Below are 26,245 nucleotides of genomic sequence, written 5' to 3' on the forward strand. Positions count from 1 at the left end.
AAGACTGAGTTTGATCTCTTACATTATTTATTTGGGCACAATAAGAAAAACCAAGTGCAATGTGATCTATTTCTTTAGTTGTCCATCAAGTAAATCCTTTGCTTCATTTATTTTAGCAGCAAGATATGGTGATCCACCTGCAATAGAACAAAATGTGCATTTTTAGAGTACAGTGTGATCCAATTAATTTTTACAAGCTCAATGGCTCTAAATAAAAGCAAATATTTATTTGGAAAGAAATGTCATGACCACACATTGTACTAGTTCCTCAAACCTCTATCGGGGTGATTAAGAATCATCAGTTTTCTGTGGGCTTCTCTGATCTTGGTCTTGTTAGCTGTGGGACTGGGGACAACAATATGATACATTAGTGCAATAAAGTCAAGCATTTGCTTATCACACAGTGAAATGTACAGTACCTGACTCCTAGAACGAGCGACGCCTCTCTCTTGTTCATTTTGGGATCAAATCCACCTCTGTAGTATCCACCACCAAAAGCCTGCAACAATTGTATCACAGATGCAGTGGTGTAAGTCGTTTTTGTTGGCTCTTATTTTTGACAACTTTCAATTTACTACATTCCTAAAGAACTGTAGTTTTTACTCCATATAAAAGTACTCGTTACATTTTGAATGCTTAGCAGGACAGGAAAATGGTCAAATTCACAAACTTATCAAGAGAACCACCCTGGTCATCCATTCTGCCTCTGATCTGGCAGACTCACTAAACACAAATGCTTCATTTGTAAATTATGTTGGAGATTGGCTATCCGTAAAAAATAAAATAAAAAAAAAGGTCCCATATGGTTTGCTTATTAAGGAATTTGAAATTATTTAGTTTTACTTTTGATACTTAAGTACATTTCAAACCTAATGTTTTATTAGGTGACTTTTACTTGAGTCATTTTTTATTTAAGTTATCTTTACTTTTACTAAACTATGACAATTAGGTACTTGTTCCACCACAGCACCAATGTGAGTTCAGTCAGACTAATGCCATTCATTGTGTCTTGTAGAGGCCAACACGTGTGAAAGCCCATACAATCTTACCGATTTGGGAAAACTCTGCATAGCTTGCTTCATTTGGGGTTCCATGTGTTTCATGGCCTGCATGGCATAGCGACCTGAATCAAGGAGGATCTGCATTTCAGTGTCACAAATTCCATCAAATCGTTTCTTCAACTCTGCATATTCTGTACCTTATAATGATAAACTGACCTACAAATCCAGCTGCTGCTAGGGTGAGCCCCAATGCCACCATGGAACTGGCCTGTGAATCGATTATGGATGTTCATTAGTAGAGGAAGATATCTCAACCTTTTCATATAAAGCCTACAAGACATGTTTATAATCAAAGTCAGCTAGTGCAGTGGTCACATCTCAGATATGTGTTCAAATCCTGTGTGATCTGTAGGTCATGTACCTTACTGGTTTCCACATGATGGCGCTGCAGCAGTCATGCTGCTATTTGTTTCTAGCTGTAACGTTAACGATTTATGCTTCAGAGGTCTAGGGTGAGTAATGTTAGCTAGCCACCAACTGTATGGCTGTTAGTCGTAGCTACACACACTCTATCAGCTTGCTCACTTTCACTAGTATGCTGCTACAGCTAGCTACAGTTGCTAGTTAGCTAACTGGCTGGCTAGCCAGCTTTACTAACGAAATGCTTCTGCTCTTGTCTAAACACTACAATGCAGTAAGCTATCCTTTCACGGTAGCATCGATATAATAAATTCTAACTCACCATGTTTTATTGCTAAGATCCGCCTCTATCAAAGACTTGCAACATAACTTTTTATACACTTGTCTACGATGAACAAAGTCACAGATGACCCCTCATGTTTTGATCCGTGACTTCTCTGTTGTATATTTCTGGCCTGACAGAAATTAAAGGCACATGTCGTAACGACTAAAGTCAATTGCTCAGCACTGTCGCAAAATGTAAGGGTCCCAATTCTATAGAAATGTATGCCTAGTCCCTAGGTACTTCTTGCCTAGTAATTTAGTGTCCTATAAAATATGTTGCCTATCTGGTCCAGCATCTCTGGACCTGAAAATGCTCATGCATTAATAAAAGAGAATTGTGCAAATACAGTGTTTTTCAGAACACATTATTAAGGTAATGTATAAACTACAGTAAACTGATATAAAATACTTATAAATCAGCCTTTTTACCTATTCCCCAGATGTAATACTATTGTTTAGATACTTTTTGTCCAGAGACCTGCTTGTTTGAACTGCTACATATATATATATATATATATATTTTTTTATCCAATGGAACAGCGGTGCATGTCTAATACATACATGTCCAGTACAAACAAGCAGTATTGTACAGCAGTGGGAATGTAATGCCAAATAGTCACATGTTAGTCACTCAAATTACAAGATGCACTCATTCATACACTATACAGTACATTTGGAAAGTATTCAGACCCTTTCTCCACATTGTGTTATGTTACAGCCTTATTCTAAAATGGATTACATTAAAAATGTTCCTCATCAATCTACACACAATACCCCATAATGACAAAGCGAACAATGGTTTTAAGAAATCTTAGCAAATTTATTGCAAATAAAAAACAGAAATTCCTTTTTAACATAAGTATTCAGACCCTTGGCTATGAGACTCGAAGTTTCCATTGATCATCCTTGAGATGTATCTACAACTTTATTGGAGTCCACCTGTGGTAAATTTAATTGATTGGACATGATTTGGAAATGCACACAGCTGTCTATATAAGGTCCCACAGTTGAAAGTGAATGTCAGAGCAAAAACCAAGCAATTAGGTCGAAGGAATTGTCCATAGAGCTCCGAGACAGGATTGTGTTGAGAAACAGATCTGCGGAAGGGTACCAAAAGATGTCTGCAGCATTGAAGTTCCACAAGAACACAGTGCCCTCCATCATTCTTAAATGGAAGAAGTTTGGAACCCCCAAGACTCTTCCTAGAGCTGGCCGCCTGGCCAAACTGAGCAATCAGGGGAGAAGGGCCTTGGTCAGGGAGGTGACCAAGAACCCGATGGTCACTCTGACAGAGCTCCAGAGTTCCTCTGTGGAGATCGGAGAATCTTCCAGAAGGACAATCGTCTCTGCAGCACTCCACCAACCAGGCCTTTATGGTAGAATGGCCAGACGGAAGCCACTCCTCAGTAAAAGGCACATGACAGCCCGCTTGGAGTTTGCCAAGAGGCACCTAAAGTACTCTCAGACCATGTGAAACAAGATTCTCGTGTCTGATGAAACCAAGATGGAACTCTTTGGCCTGAATGCCAAGTGTCACGTCTGGGGGAAACCTGGCACCATCTGTACGGTGAAGCATGGTGGTAGCAGCATCATGCAGTGGGGATGTTTTTCAGCGGCAGGTACTGGGAGACTAGTCAGGATCATGGGAAAGATGAACGGAGCAAAGTACAGAGAGATCCTTGATAACCTGCTACAGAGCGCTCAGGACCTGAGACTGGGGCAAAGGTTCACCTTCGAGCAGGACAACAACCCTAAGCAAGCCAAGACAATGCCTGGGTGGCTTCGAGACAAGTCTTTGAATATCCTTGAGTGGCCCAGCCAGAGCCCGGACTTGAACCTGATCGAACATATCTGGAGAGACCTGAAAATAGCTGTGCAGCGATGCTCCCCATCTAACCTGACAGAGGTTGAGAGGATTTACAGAGAAGAATGGGAGAAAGTCCCGAAATACAGGTGTGCCAAGCTTGTAGTGTCATACCCAAGAAGACTCAAGGCTGTAATCGCTGGCAAAGGTGCTTCAACAAAGTACTGAGTAAAGGGTCTGATTACTTATGTAAATGTGATATTTCAGTTTTTTATTTTTAATACATTTGCAAAAAATTGTAGAAACCTGTTTTTGATTTGTCATTATGGGGTATTGTATGTAGATTGATGAGGGGAAAAAACGATGTAATCCATTTTTTAATAAGGCTGAAGCTCAACAAAATGTGGGAAAATTCTAGGGGTCTGAATACTTTCCGAATGCACTGTATATACAAAAGTATGTGGACAACCCATCAACTTAGTCGATTCAGCTATTTCAGCCACACCCGATGCTGACAGGCGTATAAAATCGAGCACACAGCCATGCAATCTTCAAAGACAAACATTGGCAGTAGAATGGCCTTACTAAAAAGCTGCCCCCTTTCCAACAAGTCAGTTCCTCAAATTTCTGCCCTGCTAGAGCTGCCCCAGTCAACTTTAAGTGCTGTTATTGTGAAGTGGAAACATCTAGGAGCAACAATTGCTCAGCTGCAAAGTGGTAAGCCACACAAGCTCATAGAACAGGACCGCCGAGTGCTGAAGTGCATAGCGCGTAAAAATCGTCTGTCCTCAGTTGCAACACTCACTACCGAGTACCAAAATGCCTCTGGAAGCAACATCAGCACAATAACTATTCGTCGGGAGCTTAATGAAATGGGTTTCCATGGCCGAGCTGCCGCACACAAGCCTAAGATCACCATGTGCAATGCCAAGCTTTGGTTGGAGTTGTGTTAAGCTCACGTTCATTGGACTCTGGAGCAGTGGAAATGCATTCCCTGGAGTGATGAATCATGCTTCACAATCTGGCAGTCCGACGGACAAATCTGGGTTTGGCAGATGCCAGGAGAAAGCTACCTGCCCCAATGCATAGTGCCAACTGTACAGTTTGGTGGAGGAGGAATGATGGTCTGGGGCTGTTTTTCATGGTAAGGGCCTTTCCTGTTTCAGCATGACAATGCCCCCGTGTACAAAGTGAGGTCCATACAGAAAGGGTTTGTCGATATTGGTGTGGAAGACCTTTACTGGCCTGCACAAAGCCCTGATCTCAACCCCATCGAACACCTTTGGGATAAGTTGGAACACCGACTGCGAGCCAGGCCTATTCACCCAACATCAGTGCCCGACCTCACTAATGCTCTTGTGGCTGAATGGAAGCAAGTCCCCTCAGTAATGTTCCAACATCTAGTGGAAAGCCTTTCCAGAAGAGTGGAGGCTGTTATAGCTGCGAAGGGGGGTCTCCATATTAATGCCCATGATTTTGAAATTAGATGTTCGACGAGCAGGTGTCCACATACTTTTGGTAATGTAGTGTAACTAGAAAGAACATAATTGATCTTACCTTACATGGTCAGTTCCCAAGGATTGCTATAATATAGGACTGAACAGGACTTTAACCGAACATCTGCTCTGAGCAATTTAAAATAGAATAGAACATGGTTATCTCTCTTCCCATTGGAATGAAGCACACTGGAGCAACACAATGAGATGTTGAAGGTCCTAATTATTGCCCCTATCATTTGCATAATTACAATGTTTTCCAAGGCAAGGGCAGTATAGAAATTTCAAACTGTAGTGGACCTGCAGCAGTCAGTGAAAGTCAGGTTTAATGATGAATCTGTCCTCCATCAGGCAGGCACACTGGCTGGAGGGCTGGAGTTTCAATAGGATTTAAAAAGCCAACTGTGTGGATAAATTAGAGTTTTGCCCCAAAATCATATGGAATTACAGTGCTGGGTGCATGTGGTGAGCCTACACACAAAAAGCCCAGAGGAAGCAGCTATTTCTGTTGGTTTTATTAAACCAACCAAGCAATTTAATTCTTTTGTTCAGGGGAGTTCTACTTCATTGATTAACAAAAGCAGGGATATAATTTTTTCAGCCTTTTTGAAAAGCCTGAAATGTCAAGCCTTTTAAAGCAGATTATTCTGCCTCTGTGCGGTGAATGCTGCCAGAGTAACCTTTTGTCTACAATTAAATATTCCAGCATAAATATAAAAGAAAATCAGAGATGGGGAAGATTGACTCACGAGAGATTGGAGAGGTAGATCCTCACACTGATAGTGCAAACAGCTTGCTTCTAATTAAATATGCCACAGAGTCTCAAAGCATTTGCTTTCAGCCGCAGAGAGAGGAAGCTGCCTAAGAATGAGGGGGAGAAATATATCACATCATCTGTCTGTCCACAGCCTTCCTCTGGGCATCTGAAAGGTATTTCATTTTTTTGTTTTTGTAATTATTTGTTTCCCTTTTTTGTAGGAAGTATCTAAAGGCAACACCTTCAGGGATATGCATAAATAGAGAAACACAATAAAAGTTCTCAGATTGTTTATGATTCAGACTCAGATGATTAAGCATGACAATGTGGCACTTCAGGGACATGGGGCATTTATTTTACATTTATGGAATTGGGTGCATTCTCCCCATGTCTGTGATGCAGAGAGGGGGTATATTCAAAGCCGTTATACTATGCAACGTTTAATTTAGTAGTGTTCAGTTTCAGTTGTAGACTTTATGTAGTGGTTCATTTAATTGATGTGTGATTGCATCTAAAGGAAAGAGGTTATATAGAAAGAATATGTGATATTGTATATTGTATAACTAGGGGTCATTCCTTATACCTTTAACAGACATATTACTACATTTGTTGGTGAAATAATGTATAGATAGTCTGGAGTAAAGATAGATGTGATGTAGATTCTTGTTATATGTGTTTGCTTACTTACTCGTAAGAGAGTATTGATACTGTGACTTTGATCTGATAACAGCAGTGTTGATCATATTCAACTCTGCTTTACATGTTAATATGATATTTTCTCACGCAGATATTTAGCCAAGTTTAGGAAACAGTACTTTGTGAATGGTTTACTAGAATTGGATCCTATCAACTTCATCAAGTCATCAAGTGTTTTGAAGAGGCAAACACATAGCAAATTCTGTCATAGCAACATTTGTGAGCACATATTAAATAATAGGTTCTAAATAAGTCAAAGATAGAATGATTATTTGGAAGAAACTTTTTTGTTGTTGAGCAGAGCATAGCTGTTTTGATAAGTTGCTAATGTCAGCTTATTAAAAGTGTAAGTGTGTTATCCTAGTAGTATGTTGTTGGTAATGATTTCATTACATTACAGGTTCATAACAGTTATGTTGATCATCATACATCACACATATATCTTCATGGAGGATGTCAGTTTACACATTTGAATGTTTGCTTGCTGCAAAAAAATATGACAAAGTATTTTCCTTTAAGTATGCTATGTGTATAGGAGAACAAACTGCCAGATAATGGGGGAATATATGGTCCCCTAAGATGTTTTCAGTGGGTGACTGAAGGATTTCAATGAATGCAGATTACTTCAACTGTTGGCTTTGTTGTCTCTCAGATCTCACTACCTGTACATATTAAAGAAGTAGTAGAGAGGGCTGTGGACTGATAATGTTTTGCATGAGAAATGGGGCACTTTTTTAAAAGTGATTCATTCAATGCATTTGAATGTGTCTGAAACATCCAGACAAAACAGAGGCCCCAACATATGTCCCCTCACCATGACCCCATCCCACTTACCCCATACCTGCAATAAGGTCTTATCAGAAAATTGGGCAAGTCAAGAGTCTGTTGATTAACCCTGACAGACCTAATGATTGTGGGTCAGGGTTTCAGCTTGTGAGATAATAAAAAAACAACCACTAGTGTCAAATAATAGATGCACTGACAGGCAAATTGTGCTCTGTCATTTGCGTTTTAGGATGATAGTGGATTCTGAACTGACCAGCTCTGACTGGTAATGGCGTTGGCTGCAGCTTTTTCCCACGTCTGAAGTGAACGGATATGGCATGAGGGACGAACCTCATCGCTTTCCCAGACCACAAGTAAATCTTGCATTATGCTGAATTTTAGCTTCCAAAAGGATTGCAAGGTTTGCAAAAAGGAAACAAGAATTATTCAATCAAATTGGCACCTCCACATCCAGATTCTACTAGTGCTGCATAATGCAATCCAGTAATCCCTTTATCAAATGCTGAGATGAAATGGTCTTATTGGAAAAGGAGTTAAATATATTTAAGGTCATTCTATCACTAGTTTATTTTTCAAAATTGCCCACTCTCTTTTTATCTTCAGAGACAATAATTACTTCTAGTTCAACACACTATGGCTGATGAATGTTCAGAGAATCCACAGGAAGAAATCTTTGCAATAATCAGCACTACAGTTTTCTCTCCCTTTTAACATTTCTATAAATTTGAACATACATGGCTGTCTGAGGATATGCAATGTTAATGTCTAGGTGATGATGGCAATATGTCAGCAAAATATGGTAACCTACTTGAACTGTAATTGTTGCCGCATCAGCATCTTACATATCTTAGGCTACAGTGCGTTGTGGGCTTAGCTATAATGCAGTTTTTCCAATACATTTTGGGAAGGCATTTCTTTCCTCCTTTTACATTTTTTTATTTTCAGTAATCATCATATTTCATGTCATTTTTCTAGGTCATAATAGGAAGAATGCTGGGTGAATACTAAACAGAGCTTATATACTGTACATGTAGGCATCCTTTGCTGACTGTTCACATTGCCCACTGCTGAAACATCATCAGCAGCTGACTGATGCCAAATATCAGCATTCAATTTATCAATAACCCACTAGGCCTAATGGTTTATAAGTCTATTAGTCTGTATAAATCAGAGTGTTTCTGCTACATGTATAGTGCTTTCAGAAAGTATTCATACCCCTTGACTTATTCCACATTTTGTTGTGTTACAACTTAAATTCTAAATAGATTAAATATAACTTTTGTTACACCCATTTACACACAATACCCCATAATGATGAAGGAGAAACATGTTTTTAGACATGAAATACAGAAATATCTTATTTAAATCAGTATTCGGCAGTATGGGGCGGCAGGGTAGCCTAGTGGTTAGAGCGTTGGACTAGTAACCGAAAGGTTGCAAGTTCAAATCCCCGAGCTGACAAGGTACAAATCTGTCGTTCTGCCCCTGAACAGGCAGTTAACCCACTGTTCCTAGGCCGTCATTGAAAATAAGAATTTGTTCTTAACTGACTTGCCTAGTTAAATAAAGGTAAAATAAAAAAAAATAAAAAAAATTCACACCCCTGAGTCAATACTTTGTAGAAGCACGTTTGGCAGTGGTTACAGCTATAAGTCTTTCTGGGTCTCTAAGAGCTTTCCACAACTAAATTGTGCAACATTTGCCTATTAATCATTTCAAAATTCTTCAAGCTCTGTCAAATTGGTTGTTGATTATTGCTAGACAACCATTTTCAGGTCTTGCCATAGATTTTCAAGCAGATTGAAGTCAAAACTGTATCTCGGCCACTCAGTAACATTCACTGTCTTCTTGGTAAGCAGCTCCAGAGTATATTTGGCCTTATGTTTTGGGTTATTGTCCTGCTGAAAGGTGAATTAATCTCCCAGTGTATAGTGGAAAGCAAACTAAAACAGGTTTTCCTCTAGGATTTTGCCTGTGCTTAGTGCCATTCCGTTTCTTTTTTTATCCTGAAAAACTCCCCAGTTACAAGCAAACCCATAACATGATGCCTTGTTGCAAACAGGATGCATGTTAAGGAATATTTGTATTCTGTACAGGCTTCCTTCTTTTCACTCTGTCAATTAGGTTAGTATTGTGGAGTAACTACAATGTTGTTGATCCATCCTCAGTTTTCTCCTATCACATCCATTCAACTCTGTAACTCTTTTAAAGTCACCATTGGCCTCATGGTGAAATCCCTGAGCAGTTTCCTTCCTGAACACAAATGCTTCGTTTGTAAATTATGTCTGAGTGTTGGAATATGCCCCTGGCTATCTGTAAATTCAAATAACAAGAAAATCATGCTGTCTAGTTTGTTTAATTTAAGGAATTTGAAATTATTTATACATTTACTTTTGATAGTTAAGTATATTTTAACAATTACATTTACTTTTGATACTGAAGTATATTTAAAACCAAACATTTTTAGACTTTTACTCAAGTAGTATTTTACTGGGTGACTTTCACTTTTACTTGAGTCATTTTCTATCAAGTTATCTTTACTTACTCAAGTATGACAATTGGGTACTTTTTCCAGCACTATATATTTATTTATACTTTACAGGCTTCCTTCTTTTCACTCCATCAATTAGGTTAGTACTGTGGAGTAACTACAATGTTGTTGATCCATCCTCAGTTTTCTCCTATAACAACCATTAAACTCTGTAACTGTTTTAAAATCCCCATTAGGCTCAAGGTGAAATCCCTCTGGGGCAAATGAGTTTGGAAGGACACCTGTATCTTTGTAGTGACTGGATGTATTGATACACCACCCAAAGCCAAATAAATAACAAAGAGATATTCAGCATCTGCTTTTTCTATATTTTACACATCTACCAGTAGGTGCACTTCTTTGCGAGGCACTGAACAACTTCCCTGGTCTTTGTGGTTGAGTCTGTGCTTGAAATTCACTACTTGATTGAGGGACCTTACAAATAATTGTATGTGAAGGGTACAGAGATGGGGTAGTAATTCAAAAATCATGTTAACCACTATTATTGAACACAGAATGAGTCCATGCAATTTAATATGCAATTTGTTAAGAAATGTTTTACTCCTGAATTTATTTAGGCTTGCCATAACAAAGGTGTTGAATATTTATTGATCATTTTTTAATTCATTTTAAACATTTTCGAAAAAACATAATTCCACTTTGACATGATGGGTTTTTCTGCGTAAGCCAGTGACAAAAATAATCTAAATTTAATCATTTTTAAATTCAGTCTGCAACACAACAAAATGTGGAAATGTCAAGGGGTGTGAATAATTTCTGAAGGCACTGTAAAGTGATACTACAGTCGTATGAAAAAGTTTGGGCACCCCTGACAATTTCCATTTACAAATAATTGGGTGTTTGGATCAGCAATTTCATTTTGATCTATCAAATAACTGCTGGACACAGTAATATTTCAGTAGTGAAATTAGGTTTATTGGATTAACAGAAAATGTGCAATATGCATCAAAACAAAATTAGACAGGTGCATAAATTTGGGCACCCCAATAGAAAAATCACATCAATATTTAGTAGAGCCTCCTTTGGCTAAAATAACAGCCTCTAGACGCTTCCCATAGCCTCTAATGAGTGTCTGGATTCTGGATGAAGGTATTTTGGACCATTCCTCCTTACAAAACATCTCCAGTTCAGTTAGGTTTGATGGTTGCCGAGCATGGACAGCCGCTTCAAATCATCCCACAGATTCTCAATGATATTCAGGTCTGGGGACTGGGATGGCCATTCCAGAACATTGTACTTGTTCCTCTGCATAAATGCCCGGGTAGACTTTGAGAAGTGTTTTGGGTCGTTGTCTTGTTGAAATATCCAGCGCCGGCGTAACTTCAACTTTGTGACTGATTCTTCAACATTATTCCCAAGAATCTGCTGATATTGAGTGGACTCCATGCGACCCTCAACTTTAACAAGATTCCCAGTACCGGCACTGGCCACACAGCCCCACAGCATGATGGAACCCCCACCAGATTTTACTGTGGGTAGCAAGTGTTTTTCTTGGAACGCTGTGTTCTTTTGCCGCCATGCATAACGTCCCTTGTTATGACCAAATAACTCAATCTTTGTTTCATCCACAGCACCTTATTCCAAAATGAAGCTGGCTTGTCCAAATGTGCGTTTGCATACCTCAAGCGACTCTGTTTGTGGTGTGTGCAGAAAAGGCTTCTTCCGCATCACTCTCCCATACAGCTTCTCCTTGTGCAAAGTGCGCTGAATTGTTGAACGATGAACAGTGACACCATCTGCAGCAAGATGATGTTGTAGGTCTTTGGAGGTGGTCTGTGGGCTGTTTTTGACCGTTCTCACCATCCTTCGCCTTTGCCTCTCCGATATTTTACTTGGCCTGCCACTTCTGGCCTTAACAAGAACTGTGCCTGTGGTCTTCCATTTCCTCACTATGTTCCGCACAGTGGACACTGACAGCTTAAATCTCTGCGATAGCTTTTGTAGCCTTCCTCTAAACCATAATGTTGAACAATCTTTGTTTTCAGGTCATTTGAGAGTTGTTTTAAGGACCCCATGTTGCCACTCTCTAGAGGAGAGTCAAAGAGAGCAACAACTTGCAATTGGCCACCTTAAATACCTTTTCTCATGATTGGATGCACTTGTCTATGAAGTTCAAGGCTTAATGAGCTCACCAAACCAATTGTGTGTTCCAATTAATCAGTGCTAAGTAGTTACAGGTATTCAAATCAACAGAATGACAAGGGTGCCCACATTTTTGCATAGCCTATTTTTCACATCTGATTTAATTTCATACAACTTAATATTGCTACACTAAAAATCTTTGTCTGGACAATACCCCAATACTCAGCTTTTATTAGAAAATGAATGGCATGCCACTGTGATCATTTTCTGTGACGACAGAGTAAATTATTATGCAGCCTCAGAGGGGTGACCAAACTTTTTCATACTACTGTATATGGTTATTCAGATTCATCAGGGAATAGAAGATAATGCATGTTTAGCCTAGATGTATTGCAATGTTATCAATCAATAGTATTGATTAAAAACTAGCGAGCCCAGGTATTACAAATTCAATTAAACCTGGCGACTATTGACAGTGCTCACAAGACTTAGGCAAAATTATTTATTGATGGTACAAAACGTAATTCCTATGCACAGGATAGTAATGTTATGCACTTGAAACCAATCATAAATTGATCATACAACATTTTGCCTATACATTTCAGCAGTTTTTCAATCTAATAGAGTTGATCTTTAACACACCCTTGTGCTTCTGTCAGCTCCCTGGACACAACTACTCATGCAAGGGTTTTTCTTTATTATTACTATTTTCTACATCGTAGAATAATAGTGAAGACATCAAAACTGTGAAATAACACATATGGAATCATGTAGTAACCAAAAAAGTTTTAAACAAATAGAAATATATTTTATATTTGAAATTCTTCAAAGTAGCCACCCTTTGCCTTGATGACAGCTGTGCAGACTCTTGGCATTCTCTCAACCAGCTTCATGAGGAATAATTTTCCAACAGTCTTGAAGGAGTTCCCACATATGCAGAGCAATTAATTGGTGGCTGCTTTTCCACTCTGCAGCCCAACTTATCCCAAACCATCTCAATTGGGTTGAGGTTGGGTGATTTTGCAGGCCAGGTCATCTGATGCACCACTCCATCACTCTCCTTCTTGGTCAAATAGCCCTTAAACAGCCTGGAGGTGTGTTTTGGGTCATTGCCGTGTTGAAAAACTGATATGATAGTCCCACTAAGTGCAAATGATAGTCCCACTAAGTGCAAACCAGATGGGATGGCGTATTGCTGCAGAATGTTGTGGTAGCCATGCTGGTTAAGTGTGCCTTAAGTGTCACCAGCAAAGCACCCCCACACCACCTCCTCCTCTATGCTTCAAGGTGGGAACGACACATGCGGAGATGATCCGTTCACCTACATCTACTCTTCGTCTTCACCTGCTCTGCAGTTGGAACCAGAAATCTAAAATTTGAAATTATCAGATCAAAGGACAGATTTCCACCGATATAATGTCCATTGCTCGTGTTTCTTGGCCCAAGCAAGTCTCTTCTTCTTATTGATGTCCTTTAGACTAGTGGTTTCTTTGCAGCATTTCAACCATGAAGGACTGATTCACGCAGTCTACTATGAACAGTTGATGTTAAGATGTGTCTGTTACTTGAACTCTGTGAAGCATTTATTTGGGCTGCAATCTGAGGTGCAGTTAACTCTAATAAGCGTATCCTCTGCCTTTCCTGTGGCGGTCCTCATGACAACCAGTTTCATCATAGCGCTTGATGGTTTTTGCGACTGCACTTGAAGAAACTTTCTTGAAAAAGTTCTTGAAATGTTCCGTGTTGACTGACCTTCTTGTCTTAAAGTAATGATGGACTGTTATTTCTCTTTGCTTATTTGAGCTGTTCTTGCCATAATATGGATATGGTATTTTACCAAATAGGGCTATCTTCTGTATACCAACCCTACCTGGTCACAACACAACTGATCGGCTCAAATGCATTAAGAAGGAAAGAAATTCCACAAATTAACTTTTAACAAGGCACACCTGTTAATTGAAATGCATTCCAGGTGACTACCTCATGAAGCTGGTTAAGAGAATGCCAAAAGTGTGCAAAGCTGTCATCAAGGCAAAGGGTGGCTACTTTGAAGAATGTCAAATATAAAATATTTTTTGATTTGTTTAACACTTTTTTGGTTACTTTTTTGGTTACTACATGATTCCATATGTGTTTTTTCATAGTTTTGAAGTATTCACTATTATTCTACAATGTAGAAAATAGTAAAAATAAAGAAAGACCCTTGAATGAGTAGGTGTCCAAACTTTCGACTGGTACTTAGTGTTCAGATCCGAGGTGGTAGCAATTACAGTGCCTTGCAAAAGTATTCACCCCCCATGGCATTTTTCCTATTTTGTTGCATTACAACCTGTCATTTAAATGGATTTTAATTTGGATTTCATGTAATGGACATACACAAAATAGTCCAAATTGGTGAAGTGAAATGAAAACAATAACTTGTTTCAAAAAATTATAAAAAACTGAAAAGTGGTGCATGCATATGTATTCACCTCCTTTGCTATGAAGTCCCTAAATAAGATCTGGTGCAACCAATTACCTTCAGAAGTCACATAATTAGTTAGATTGCACACAGGTGGACTTTATTTACGTGTCACATGATCTGTCACATGATCTCAGTAGATATACACCTGTTCTGAAAGGCCCCAGAGTCTGCAACACCACTAAGCAAGGGGCACCACCAAGCAAGCGGCACCATGAAGACCAAGGAGCTCTCCAAACAGGTCAGGGACAAAGTTGTGGAGAGGTACAGATCAGGGTTGGGTTATAAAAAAAATCTGAAACTTTGCACATCCCACGGAGCACCATTAAATCCATTATTAGGTCAGGGACAATGATCGGCTATGAAAAGCCAACTGACATTTACTCCTGAGGTGCTGACTTGTTGCACCCTCGACAACTACTGTGAGTATTATTATTTGACCATGCTGGTCATTTATGAACATTTGAACATCTTGGCCATTTTCTGTTATAATCTCCACCCGGCACAGCCAGAAGAGGACTGGCCACCCCTCATAGCCTGGTTCCTCTCTAGGTTTCTTCCTAGGTACTGGCCTTTCTAGGGAGTTTTTCCTAGCCACTCTGCTTCTACACCTGCATTGCTTGCTGTTTGGGGTTTTAGGCTGGGTTTCTGTACAGCACTTTGATATATCAGCTCCTGTAAGAAGGGCTATATAAATTTATTTGATTTGATATTTAAAAAATGGAAAGAATATGGCACCACAACAAACATAGAGGCAACAAAGAGACCAAAGATAACACTGAAGGAGCTGCAAAGCTCCACAGCGGAGATTGGAGTATCTGTCCATAGGACCACTTTAAGCCGTACACTCCACGGAGTTGGGCTTTACAGAAGAGTGGGGTGAAAAAAGCCATTGCTTAAAGAAAAAATAAGCAAACACATTTGGTGTTCGTCAAAAGGCATGTGGGAGACTCCCCAAACATATGGAAGAAGGTACTCTGGTTAGATGAGACAAAATTTTAGCTTTTTGGCCATCAAGGAAAACGCTATGTCTGGCACAAACCCAACACCTATCATCACCCTGAGAACACCATCCCCACAGTGAAGCATGGTGGTGGCAGCATCATGCTGTGGCGATGTTTTTCATTGGCAGGGACTGGGAAACTGGTCAGAATTGAAGGAATGATGGATGGTGCTAAATACAGGGAAATTCTTGAGGGAAACCTGTTTTACTCTTCAAGAGATTTGAGACTGGGACAGAGGTTCACCTTCCAGCAGGACGATGACCCTAAGCATACTGCTACGGCAACACTTGAGTGGTTTAACGGGAAACATTTAAATGTCTTGGAATGGCCTACTCAATGCCCAGATCTCAATCCAATTGAGAATCTGTGGTATGACTTAAATATTGCTGTACACCAGCAGAACCCATCCAACTTGAAGGAGCTGGAGCAGTTTTGCCTTGAAGAATGGGCAAGAATCCCAGTGGCTAGATGTGCCAAGCTTATAGAGACATACCCCAAGAGACTTGCAGCTGTAATTGCTGCAAAAGGTGGCTCTACAAAGTTTTTACTTTGGGTGGTGAATAGTTATGCACGCTCAAGTTTTCCGTTTTTTTGTCTTATTTCTTGTTTGTTTCACCCCAAAAAATAAAAAATGTTGCATCTTCAAAGTGGTAGGCATGTTGTGTAAATCAAATGATACAACCCCCCAAAAATCTATTTTAATTCCAGGTTGTAAGGCAACAAAATAGGAATAATGCCAAGGGGGTAAATACTTTCGCAAGCCACTGTACAATTAAAGACGTCTTCCAGTGATTTTTGAACTTTTACTGTTGAAAAGCAATATCCTAAGTATAAATTCACTAAAATACACACATTGAAGTGTAAAAAAATACTTTTTGAGCAAAATGTTTGTTTTTTTAGACACAACTGCAAACTTCAAGGAGTTGGTCTGATGAGAATCCGCGATGTCATCTGCTTTCCCTCTGCTTGAACAATAGAGACCTTGTGCTATGTCATGACATACCTGGACCACCTATTAAGATGTGCCTTTTGTTAAGTAAATCAAGTGATAAATGAAGTTAAAAGGAGACTGGAGTGCTACATTAAGGGAGTGGCTACAAAAGCCTTCTTATCTGTTTCTTTCAGGGGATTCCCAACTTTGCCAAAATTCCATTATACTATATCTATCAGAAGTCAGGATAAGACCCAGATGCAGACAGCTAGAATCACAAATGGTTATTGACCCAAACAGGGGGCAGGCAAAAGACAGGTCAAGGGCAGGCAGAGGTCCATAATCCAGGGCAGAGTCAGTAAAGTACAGAACGGCAGGCATGCTCGGGGTCAGGGCAGGCAGAGGTTCGTAATCGGGGAAACTAGGAAACAGAAACTTGAGAAAGCAGGAAGACATGGAAAGCACGCTAGTAAGACCTGACAAAATACTAGGAGGTGGCACTCCTAGTGGCCGGGGACTTTAATGCAGAGAAACTTAAATCAGTTTTTACCTAATATCAGCATGGTAAATGTGCAACCAGAGGGGGAAAAACTCTAGGCCACCATCACTCCACACACAGAGAAGCGTACAAAGTTCTCCCTCGCGGTCCATTTGGCAAATCTGACCATAATTCTATCCTCCTGATTCCTGCTTACACAACAAAAATCAGAAAGCACCAGTGACTCGGTCTATAAAAAAGTGGTCAGATGAAGCAGATCCTAAACTACAGGACTGTTTTGCAGACTAGAATATGTTCCGGGATTCTTCGATTGGCATTGAGGAGTACACCACATCAGTCACTGGCTTCATCAATAAGTGCATCGATGATGTCGTCCCCACAGTGACTGTACGTACATACCCCAACCAGAAGCCATGGATTACAGGTAACATTCGCACTGAGCTAAAGGGTAGAGCTGCTGTGTGCAGAGGAGGGGGTCTGTGCCACAGTGTGTCGGGCGAGCGGGCCTGTCTGCTGTGAGCTGCAGACTATCGACGTGGCTGAATGGGGGCAGCAGCAGGGAGGGGACACAGACCTACAGCCAGTGCTACAGTGGGTAGAGGCGCAGGTGAGGCCACCATGGGAAGAGGTGACAGCGCTCTCACTCGCGACCAAAGGGTTGTGGTCAAAGTTTGAGCGACTGCGGCTGGCTGATGGCGTGCTACAGCGGGCATGGAAGGAGTCAGCTACGGGAGAGGAGAGGTGGCAGGTGGAGGTGAGAGGTGGCAGGTGGTGGTCCCAAAAGCACGGCCGCCTCCGTCAGGGCTTTTACTGGGGGCAGCACAAGAGGGATGTGGAAGACTTTTGCCGCCGCTGTCACAACTGCACAGCGAGAAAGGGCCCCCCAGGCCGCTCTCATGCTCAGCTCCAACAGTTCCCAGTGGGGGCTCCCATTGAGAGGGTGGGAGTGGATGTAGTTGGGCCGTTCCCCACCACAGACAGTGGAAACCGCTGGGTGCTCACGGCCATGGACTATTTCACAAAATGGCCCGAGGCCTATGCTCTGCCTGACCAGGAGGCAGAGACCATCGTCGGCGCCCTGACAGCGGGGATGTTCAGCAGGTTTGGAGCTGCGGAGTCCATCCACAGCAACCAAGGTAGAAACTTTGAGTCCCGTGTGTTCGCCACCATGTGTGAGAGGCTGGGTATGCACAAGACCCGCACTACTCCTCTCCATCCTCAAAGTGATGGCCTTGTGGAGCGCTTCAACAAAACGCTTGGACAGCAGCTGGCCATCGTCTCTGCCAAACACCAGCGTGACTGGGACAAGCACCTGCCTATGGTCCTCATGGCATGCCGCTCCGCCATCCAAGACTCCACCTCCTGCAAGTCTGCCCTCCTCATGCTGGGGAGAGAGATCCGCACCCTTGCGGAGATGGCGTTTGGTCGGCCCCTGGATAGCCCTCATGTTCCCCCGGGGCCGGACTATGCCCGGAGACTCCAGGACCGCCTGGAGACAGCCCACACCTTCGCCAGAGAGCAGCTGGTGAATGCAGGTGTGAGGCAGAAAAGGAACTATGACGTGCACACCCAGGGAAGGCACTTTGTGGCTGGGGAGATGGTCTGGGTCTACAGCCCCCTAAGGAAAAAAGGCAGATGCCCCAAGTTGGACAGTCCCAGGGGGAGAAAGGTGGCACTGCATCGGGACAGGTTAGCCCCATACAGAGGGGCCTCTGCTCCCCAAACCCCAGGGACCCCCATAATTACCCTCTCTGGCAATGACATTCTCCAGGCACCCACCCCCAGGTGCCGCAGACAAGGCTCCAGACAGCCCACTCCCCCTGTCTCCCTCCGTGTCACTGCGTGGTTCCCCGGAGCCACGGACTGTATTCCCTGTTCCCGCTTCCTTGTCCCCCATATCCCTACCTTCATCCCCTGGGTCCCAGAGAGGCAGCCCCCTGCCACAGATAGAGCCCCCTGTTTCACATCTGGACACTCCGCGACCATCACGGCCACGCAGGCAAAGGAGACCTCCGGGTCGCTTCAGAGACTTTGTTTGTTCACTCAGGGACGAGGGACTTTGTGGTGGGGGGGCTGTGTAGCGACTCGCACAGACAGCGGTGTGTTATGTGGTAGGCTATTAGTGGGTTGTGTTGTACTTACCAGTGTTCGCGGGGTCCGACATGCCAATCAACCTGCTATCTGCCAATCACGGGGATGCCTGGAATGTTCTGATGCCGGGCATCCTGGTGTTTGGCGGAGTGGCGTGGAGGGGGGTTGGGCAGGGGGATGGAGCATTGGAAGTTAAGACCAGGTTTAGCCATTGTTCTCTCTCTTATGTCTGGGCTTCACAAGAGAAGGTCACGGTTGGCTTGTGGGGTATCTTTCGTTTATTTGGCGTGGGCTACGGCCAAACAGTAGCCTGTGTAAAGTTGGGTTAATAAACCGTCAATTCGTAAACTCAACCTTCTGTCTGGACAATTGTTCCTTTATGATCTTGTAAGGTCATTACAATACAGTCAATAATACAGTAGAAAAAAATAAGTATATACAATGTGAGCAAATGAGGTGAGATAAGGGAGGTAAAGGCAAAAAAAAGGCCATGGTGGCGAAGTAAATACAATATAGCAAATAAAACACTGGAATGGTAGATTTGCAGTGGAAGAATGTGCAAAGTAAAGATAGAAATAATGGGGTGCAAAGGAGCAAAATAAATAAATAAATACAGTAGGGGGAGAGGTAGTTGTTTGGGCTAAATTATAGATGGGCTATGTACAGGTGCAGTAATCTGTGAGCTGCTCTGACAGCTGGTGCTTAAAGCTAGTGAGGGAGATAAGTGTTTCCAGTGTGAATGTGAATGCATGTGAATGCATCCAACTGATATTTACGACTTCACAACTGGTAAATTCCCACCTGGTTACGAACACAGCATTACCACCCCGTGTTAGTGGGCAAGTGGGCATTACTGGGCATGACTGAAATCAAATTCCAACCCTAAAATATCAAAGGATTTAGGAACATAATAGTTTTCCCTAAATCTCGCAAATCTCAGTTTTGGAAAATACTTCAAAACTGATCATATTGGGCGGTTTGGTTTTACAAAGTCAGTGTGTTACATTATGGGAATAATCTGTCCGACCTGCACCTACATGTAGACTGCATGAACTTTACAAAAGCCACGTGATCAACAGTCATGAAGTTTTAACTTCAGTTGACTGCAAGTTTCCGCAGCTTCTCTTTATCATCTTCATCCTGCAGCCATCGCCTGCATTGTGGTAGGCTCTATTGTCAACCAATCATTATGGTGTTTATTTTACCCACACAAGTATGACCAAAGACCAGGGGTGAAGGTAAGCTGGTATGGTGATACTGACGGTTTCTCAGAGCTGATGGCTTCTACATTTGTGGCTAGATGGAGTACAGCTCCACTTAGTTGTCGCATTAGGGACAACCGGAGTATTTTAGCTAAGCGTAACCCTTTTCCTAACCTTAATCTAATTCTCCTAACCTCCTAACTCCATCTAGCTACAACCATAGAAGCCATCAGTTCCCAACAAACCATCAGTTTCACCACACTGGGAAGAAATTAAATCTACATTCACCCCTGCCACAGATGTGACTGAAACAGGAACCAACTTTGCTGCGATTCATGTAGGCTACGCAGTGGATATATACGTTGAGTGTTCAAAACATTAGGAACATCTTCCTACTATTGAGTTCCCCCCCTTTGCCCTCAGAACAGCCTAAATTCGTTGAGGCATGGACTACAAGGTGTCGAAAGCGTTCCACAGAGATGCTGGCCTATGAAGACTCCAATGCTTCCCACAGTTGTGTCAAGTTGGCTGGATGTCCTTTGGGTGGTGGACCATTGTTGATACACATGGGAAACTGTTGAGTGTGAAAAACCCAGCAGCATTGCCGTTCTTGACACACTCAAACCGGTGTACTTGTTACCTACTACCATACCCCGTCCAAAGGCACTTTAATATTTTGTCTTTCCCATTCACCCTCAGAATGGCACACATACACACTCCATGTCTCAGTTGTCTCAAGGCTTAAAAATTCTTCTTTAACCTGTCTCCTCCCCTTCATCTACACTGATATAAGTGGATTTCAATAAGGGATCATAACTTTCACCTGAATTCACCTGGTCAGTCTATGTCAGGGAAAGAGTTGGGGTTCCTAATGTTTTGTACACTCAGTGTACATATGAATGGAATATTTGAGGCTCACCAATTGATTGTTCAATGTACATACATATGATTTCACTTTGTGAGTGTCTGATATGGTGGTTGGAGACATGTTTATTTCAAAACTATAAAGAAAAGCATTATAATAAACAATGTTTTACATCACCAACTTCACACCCAGGCTTGTAAATTAATTGAATGTAGGAAAATAATTTTCAATGATAAGGCGATTGTGGTCAAATGCTATGCCTGGTTATGGTACCCTGGCCTTTGCTTTCACTGACTTTTTTTGCAGTTGCAAGTTTATCACATCGATTCCAGCAGCATAGCACACTGCATCCCACTGATGGTTTGCCTCTGAAGCTAAGCAAGGTCTGTCCCTGAATGGGAGACCAGATGTTTCTGGAAGTGGTGTTGGAGTGCCAGTAGGTGACACTTTTCCCTCTGATTTTACTATAAAATCCCAGTGCCCCAGGGCAGTGATGGGGACATCGCCCTGTGTGGGGTATCCGTCTTTGGGATGGGATGTTAAACTGAAGTCCTGATTCTCTGTGGTTCTTTAAAAAAATCCCATGGCACTTAATGTACGACTAGGCGTGGTAATTACCTGGTGTCATGGCTAAATTACCAACATGGCCTAATTCCATGTTGGTAATTACTGGTGGAGTCAACTAATAAAATAATGGACGACCTGACCAGAGGTCCAGGACCTGAAGAACAGTATGGAGTTCTCCCAGGGTCAGCTCGATGAGTTCAAACAGTTAAAAGGCAAGATGACAGCAATCTGCATGTCGTTGAGAGAGGACATCAGTTCTGTATGTGAATCCATGATAACAATGATGGAGAAATCAGATTATTTCAAGGGACAATCAAGGCGGAACAACATTGTTGTGGACCGAATTGCAGAATCTCCACATGAGACCTAGATGGAGTCTGAGCACAAAGTGAGGGAAATGATCTCTTAGAAATTGAAGATGGATGACAGGAATATTGAAGTGAAGTGTGCCCACAGGATTGGAAAACCAACCACCGGCACAGGTGACCGGCCCAGTCAAGTTCCAGAGGTTCAAGGACAAGGTAGCTGTTCTGGAAAGAGCCAAGAACTTGAGAGGAATGTACATATTCCTCAACAAGGACCAGAAGAGTGCCAGAAGAGAAAATAACTTATCATGGCCATGAAAGCTGCCAGAGCGCATAGGGGCATTGCTTACATCCGCTATGATAGGGTCATTGTCCACCCTCCCTCCTAAAAGCCTAGAAGGGATGAGAGGGCCTTACCTATGGGTTTGTAGCTTCAGCACACACACATACTTACACAGACCTGATTAATGGAATGCTGAATGTTTTTTTTTCTCTTGCTTCGTTTGTTTTCTTCCATATTATGTTTATCTCTGAAAAGCTACCCAGAAAATAGCCTATATTAATATATGTAGCTTAGAAATAACGTTTGTGAAATCAATAACTTGCTAACATCAGATAACATTCATTTATTAGCCATTTCTGAGACTCACTTAGATAATTCCTTTGATGATACAGCAGTAACAATACAAGGATATAACATCTATAGAAGAGACAGGAATTCTCATAGGGGAGGTGTTGCTATATATATTTAGAGCCATATCCCTGTAACGCTTAGAGAAGATCTCATGTCAAGTGTTATTGAAGTGCTGTGGTTGCAGGCTCACCTGTCTCACCTATAGCATATTATTTTGGGATGTTGCTATGGGCCACCAAGTGCTAACAGTAAGTATCTAAATAATGTGTGTAAAATTCTTGATAGTGTATGTGATGTAAACAGAGAGGTCTACTTTCTTGGGGACCTGAATATTGACTGGTTTACATCAAGCTGTCCGCTCAAGAGGAAGCTTCTCACTGTAACCAGTGCCTGTAATCTGGTTCAGGTTATTAATCAACCTACCAGGGTGTTTACAAACACTACAGGAACAAGATCATCCACATGTATTGATCACATTTTTACTAATACTGTAGAACTTTGTTCTAAAGCTGTATCCGTACCCATTGGATGCTGTGATCACAATCTAGTAGCTGTATCTAGCAGAGCCAAAGTTCCAAAGGTTGGGCCTAAAATAATGTATTTGAGATCATACAAAAGATTTTGCTCTGACTCATATGTTTGATGTTAAAAATATTTGTTGGTCTGACGTGATTAATAAGGAGCATCCAGACGCTGAACTTCTTCCAATTATTGCCCCTGTTATGAAACTGACTATTAGAACTGTTACGGCTCCATTGATTGATGAGGAATTTAAAAACTCTATGGTTGAAGGAGATGGGGTGAAAGGAGTGTCTAATAAGTCTGTCTGCACATCTGACTGGCTGACTTACTGCAAAATGAGGAAACTATATTATGAAGCCAAGATCAATGATATAAAGAAAGATGGAAAAAAACTTTGGAGTACTTTAAATGAAATTATGGACAGAAAGACAAATTCAACTCCATCTTTCATCGAATCAGATGGCTTATTCATCACAAAATCATTTGATATAGGCCAATTATTTGAATGATTACTTAATTGGCCAAGTGGGCAGACTTAGGCAGGAAATGCCAACAACGAACAGTGAGCCAATGTATTCATGCATAAAAATAAAAAAAGAATGAAAGAAAAGCATTGTAAGTTAGAATTTTGTAAAGTTAGTGTGGGAGAGGTGGGAAAATGATTGTTATGGATCAGTAATGACAAACCTCCTGGCATTGACAACTTAGATGGAAAGCTACTGAGGATGGTAGCTGACTCTATGGCCACTGATATATGTTACAGTGTCGTGAAAAAGTATTTGCCCCCTTTCTAATTGTCTCTACTTTTGCATATTTTGGATACTGAACATCATCAGATCTTCAACCAAAACCTAATATTAGATAAAGGGAACTTGACTGAACAAATAACACAATAATTACATATATATTTAATTTATTTCATAAACAAAGTTAAGCAACACCCAATGTCCCTGTGTGAAGAAGTAATTGCCCCCTTACACTCAAGTGCCACCTTTAGCTGCAATGACTCCAACCAAACACTTCCTGTAGTTGTTTATCAAGCTCTCACGTTGCTGTGGAGGAATTTTGGCCTACTCTTCCATGCAGGAATGCTGTAACTCAGCGACATTTGTGGTTTTTCAAGCATGAACTGTGCGTTTCAAGTCCTGCCACAACATCTCAATTGGGATTCGGTCTGGACTTTGACTAGGCCATTCCAAAACTTCAAATTTCTTGCATTTTCATTTAGACTTGATTGTGTGTTTTAGATCATTGTCTTGCTGCATGACCCAGCTGAGCTTAAGCTTCAGCTCACAGATGGATGGCCTGACATTCTCCTATAGAATTATCTGATACAGAGCAGAATTCATGGTTCCTTCTATTAAGGCAAGCCACCAGGCTTTCTTACTGTGGAATGAAGTGTTTGGTTTTCACCAGGCATAATGAGACCCATGTCATCCAAAAAGTTATACTTTTAAATCATCTGTCCATAGAACATTCTTCCAAGAGTCTTGATGATCATGCAGGTGCTTCCAAATGCTTCCAGGTGCTTTTATGACAAACTTGAGACAACATTGTGGAATGAAGTGTTTGGTTTTCGCCAGTTATAATGGGACCATGTCATCCAAACAGTTATACTTTTCAATCATCTGTCCATAGAACATTATATGCTTCCAAGTGTAAGGACCTCATACCAATGTTCAAGCATGGTGGTCGTAGTGTGATGGTGTGTTGCCTCAGGACCTGGACGACTTTAATAGAAGGAACCATGAATTCTGCTCTGTATCAGATAATTCTATAGGAGAATCATGTAGTGTCCTGTTGAAAAACAAATGATAGTCCCACTAAGCCCAAACCAGATGGGATGGTGTATCGCTGCAGAATGCTGTGGTAGCCATGCTGGTTAAGTGTGCCTTGAATTCTAAATAAATCACAGACAATGTCACCAGCAAAGCACCCCCAAACCATAACACCTCCTCCTCACAGTCCCAAAATACAGAACAAATTCAAGAAAATGTACAGTATTATATAGAGCCACTATTTGAATGGAGCTCCCTCCCATCTCATATTTCTAAAATGAACAGCAAACCTGGTTTTAAAAAAACGGATAAACCGACACCTCACAGCACAACGCCTCTCCCCTATTTGACCTAGATATTTTGTGTATATGTATTGATATGTAGGCTATGTGTGCTGTTTTTAAATGTATGTAGTTCTGTCCTTGATTTGTTCTTGTCTATTAATGTTCTGTATTTTGTCATGTTTCAAGTATTGTGTGGACCCCAGGCAGTGGTGAAAAAACTATCCAATTGTCATACTTGAGTAAAAGTAAAAATACCTTATCAGAAATGACTCAAATATAAGTGAAAGTCACTCAGTAAAATACTACTTGATTAAAAGTTTAAAAGTATTTGGTTTTAAATATACTTAAATATCAAATGTAAATGTAATAGCTAAAAGATAGTTAAGTATCAAAAGTAAAAGTATAAATAATTTCAAGTTAATTTTTAAGCAAATCAGACAGAACAATTCTCTTTTCTAAATGTTCGGATATCCAGGGGCACACTCCAACACTCAGACATACTTTACAAACAAAGCATTTATGTTGAGTCAGTCTGCCAGATCAGATCAGAGGGATGACCAGGGATGTTTTCTTGATAAGTGCGTGAATTGGACCATTTTCCTGTCCTGCTAAGCATTCAAAATGTAACCAGTAATCAGTGAAAATGTATGGAGTAAAAGTACATTATTTTCTTTAGGAATGTAGTGGAGTAAAAGTAAAAGTTGTCAAAAATAAAGTAAAGTACAGATACCCCAAAAAACAACTTAAGTAGTATTTTAAAGTATTGTGGGTGAGTGTTTTAGCACAAAATGGTTGCTGTGCATCACCCAAGGGGTGGATAAGGTGAGTTTCCCCCTTACTATGTAAAAAAGCAACTTGAGTGTGTAAGTAGAAAGGCACTATATAAATCCTATCAGTCAATGTAGGTAGGGTTTAGAGGGCAGCATATATAATGCATCTACATTAGCCAACCAGCTTTGTAGTGATAATTCAGCTTTATGTTACAATAAGTGCCATGGGGTTTCAAATGACCACAGAGAGTCAGGACATCAGTTTAACAGCCCATCCAAAAGTCCAGAGGGAAGGGTGCCCCCTACTGTCCCACCAATACTACTTCCAGGAACATCTGGTTTCCCATCCAGGGACTGACCAGAACTAACACTGCTTAGCTTTAGAGACAAACCAGCAGTGGAATGCAGGTTGCTA

General features: G+C 41.2%; 1 protein-coding gene across 2 annotated transcripts; it reads right to left on the reverse strand.

The window, feature by feature from the left end:
* Window positions 1-9: 9 nt before the first annotated feature.
* Window positions 10-1,967, reverse strand: dnajc19 (DnaJ (Hsp40) homolog, subfamily C, member 19). Of its 2 annotated transcripts, none has more exons than XM_071345395.1 (6): window positions 1,744-1,967; window positions 1,218-1,269; window positions 1,050-1,123; window positions 420-499; window positions 275-345; window positions 10-137 (listed from the first exon to the last, which is right to left on the reverse strand). In XM_071345395.1, the coding sequence occupies exons 1-6, from the start codon at window positions 1,744-1,746 to the stop codon at window positions 67-69; spliced, it is 351 nt and encodes a 116-aa protein (XP_071201496.1). In that variant the 5' UTR covers window positions 1,747-1,967; the 3' UTR covers window positions 10-66. The 2 variants fall into 2 exon arrangements, with proteins under 2 accessions (XP_071201496.1, XP_071201497.1); XM_071345396.1 differs by having other exon boundaries at window positions 1,222-1,269; window positions 1,744-1,895.
* Window positions 1,968-26,245: the final 24,278 nt, after the last annotated feature.

The sequence above is a fragment of the Salvelinus alpinus genome, chromosome 16, assembly GCF_045679555.1.
Source record: "Salvelinus alpinus chromosome 16, SLU_Salpinus.1, whole genome shotgun sequence".
Lineage (NCBI taxonomy): Eukaryota > Metazoa > Chordata > Actinopteri > Salmoniformes > Salmonidae > Salvelinus > Salvelinus alpinus.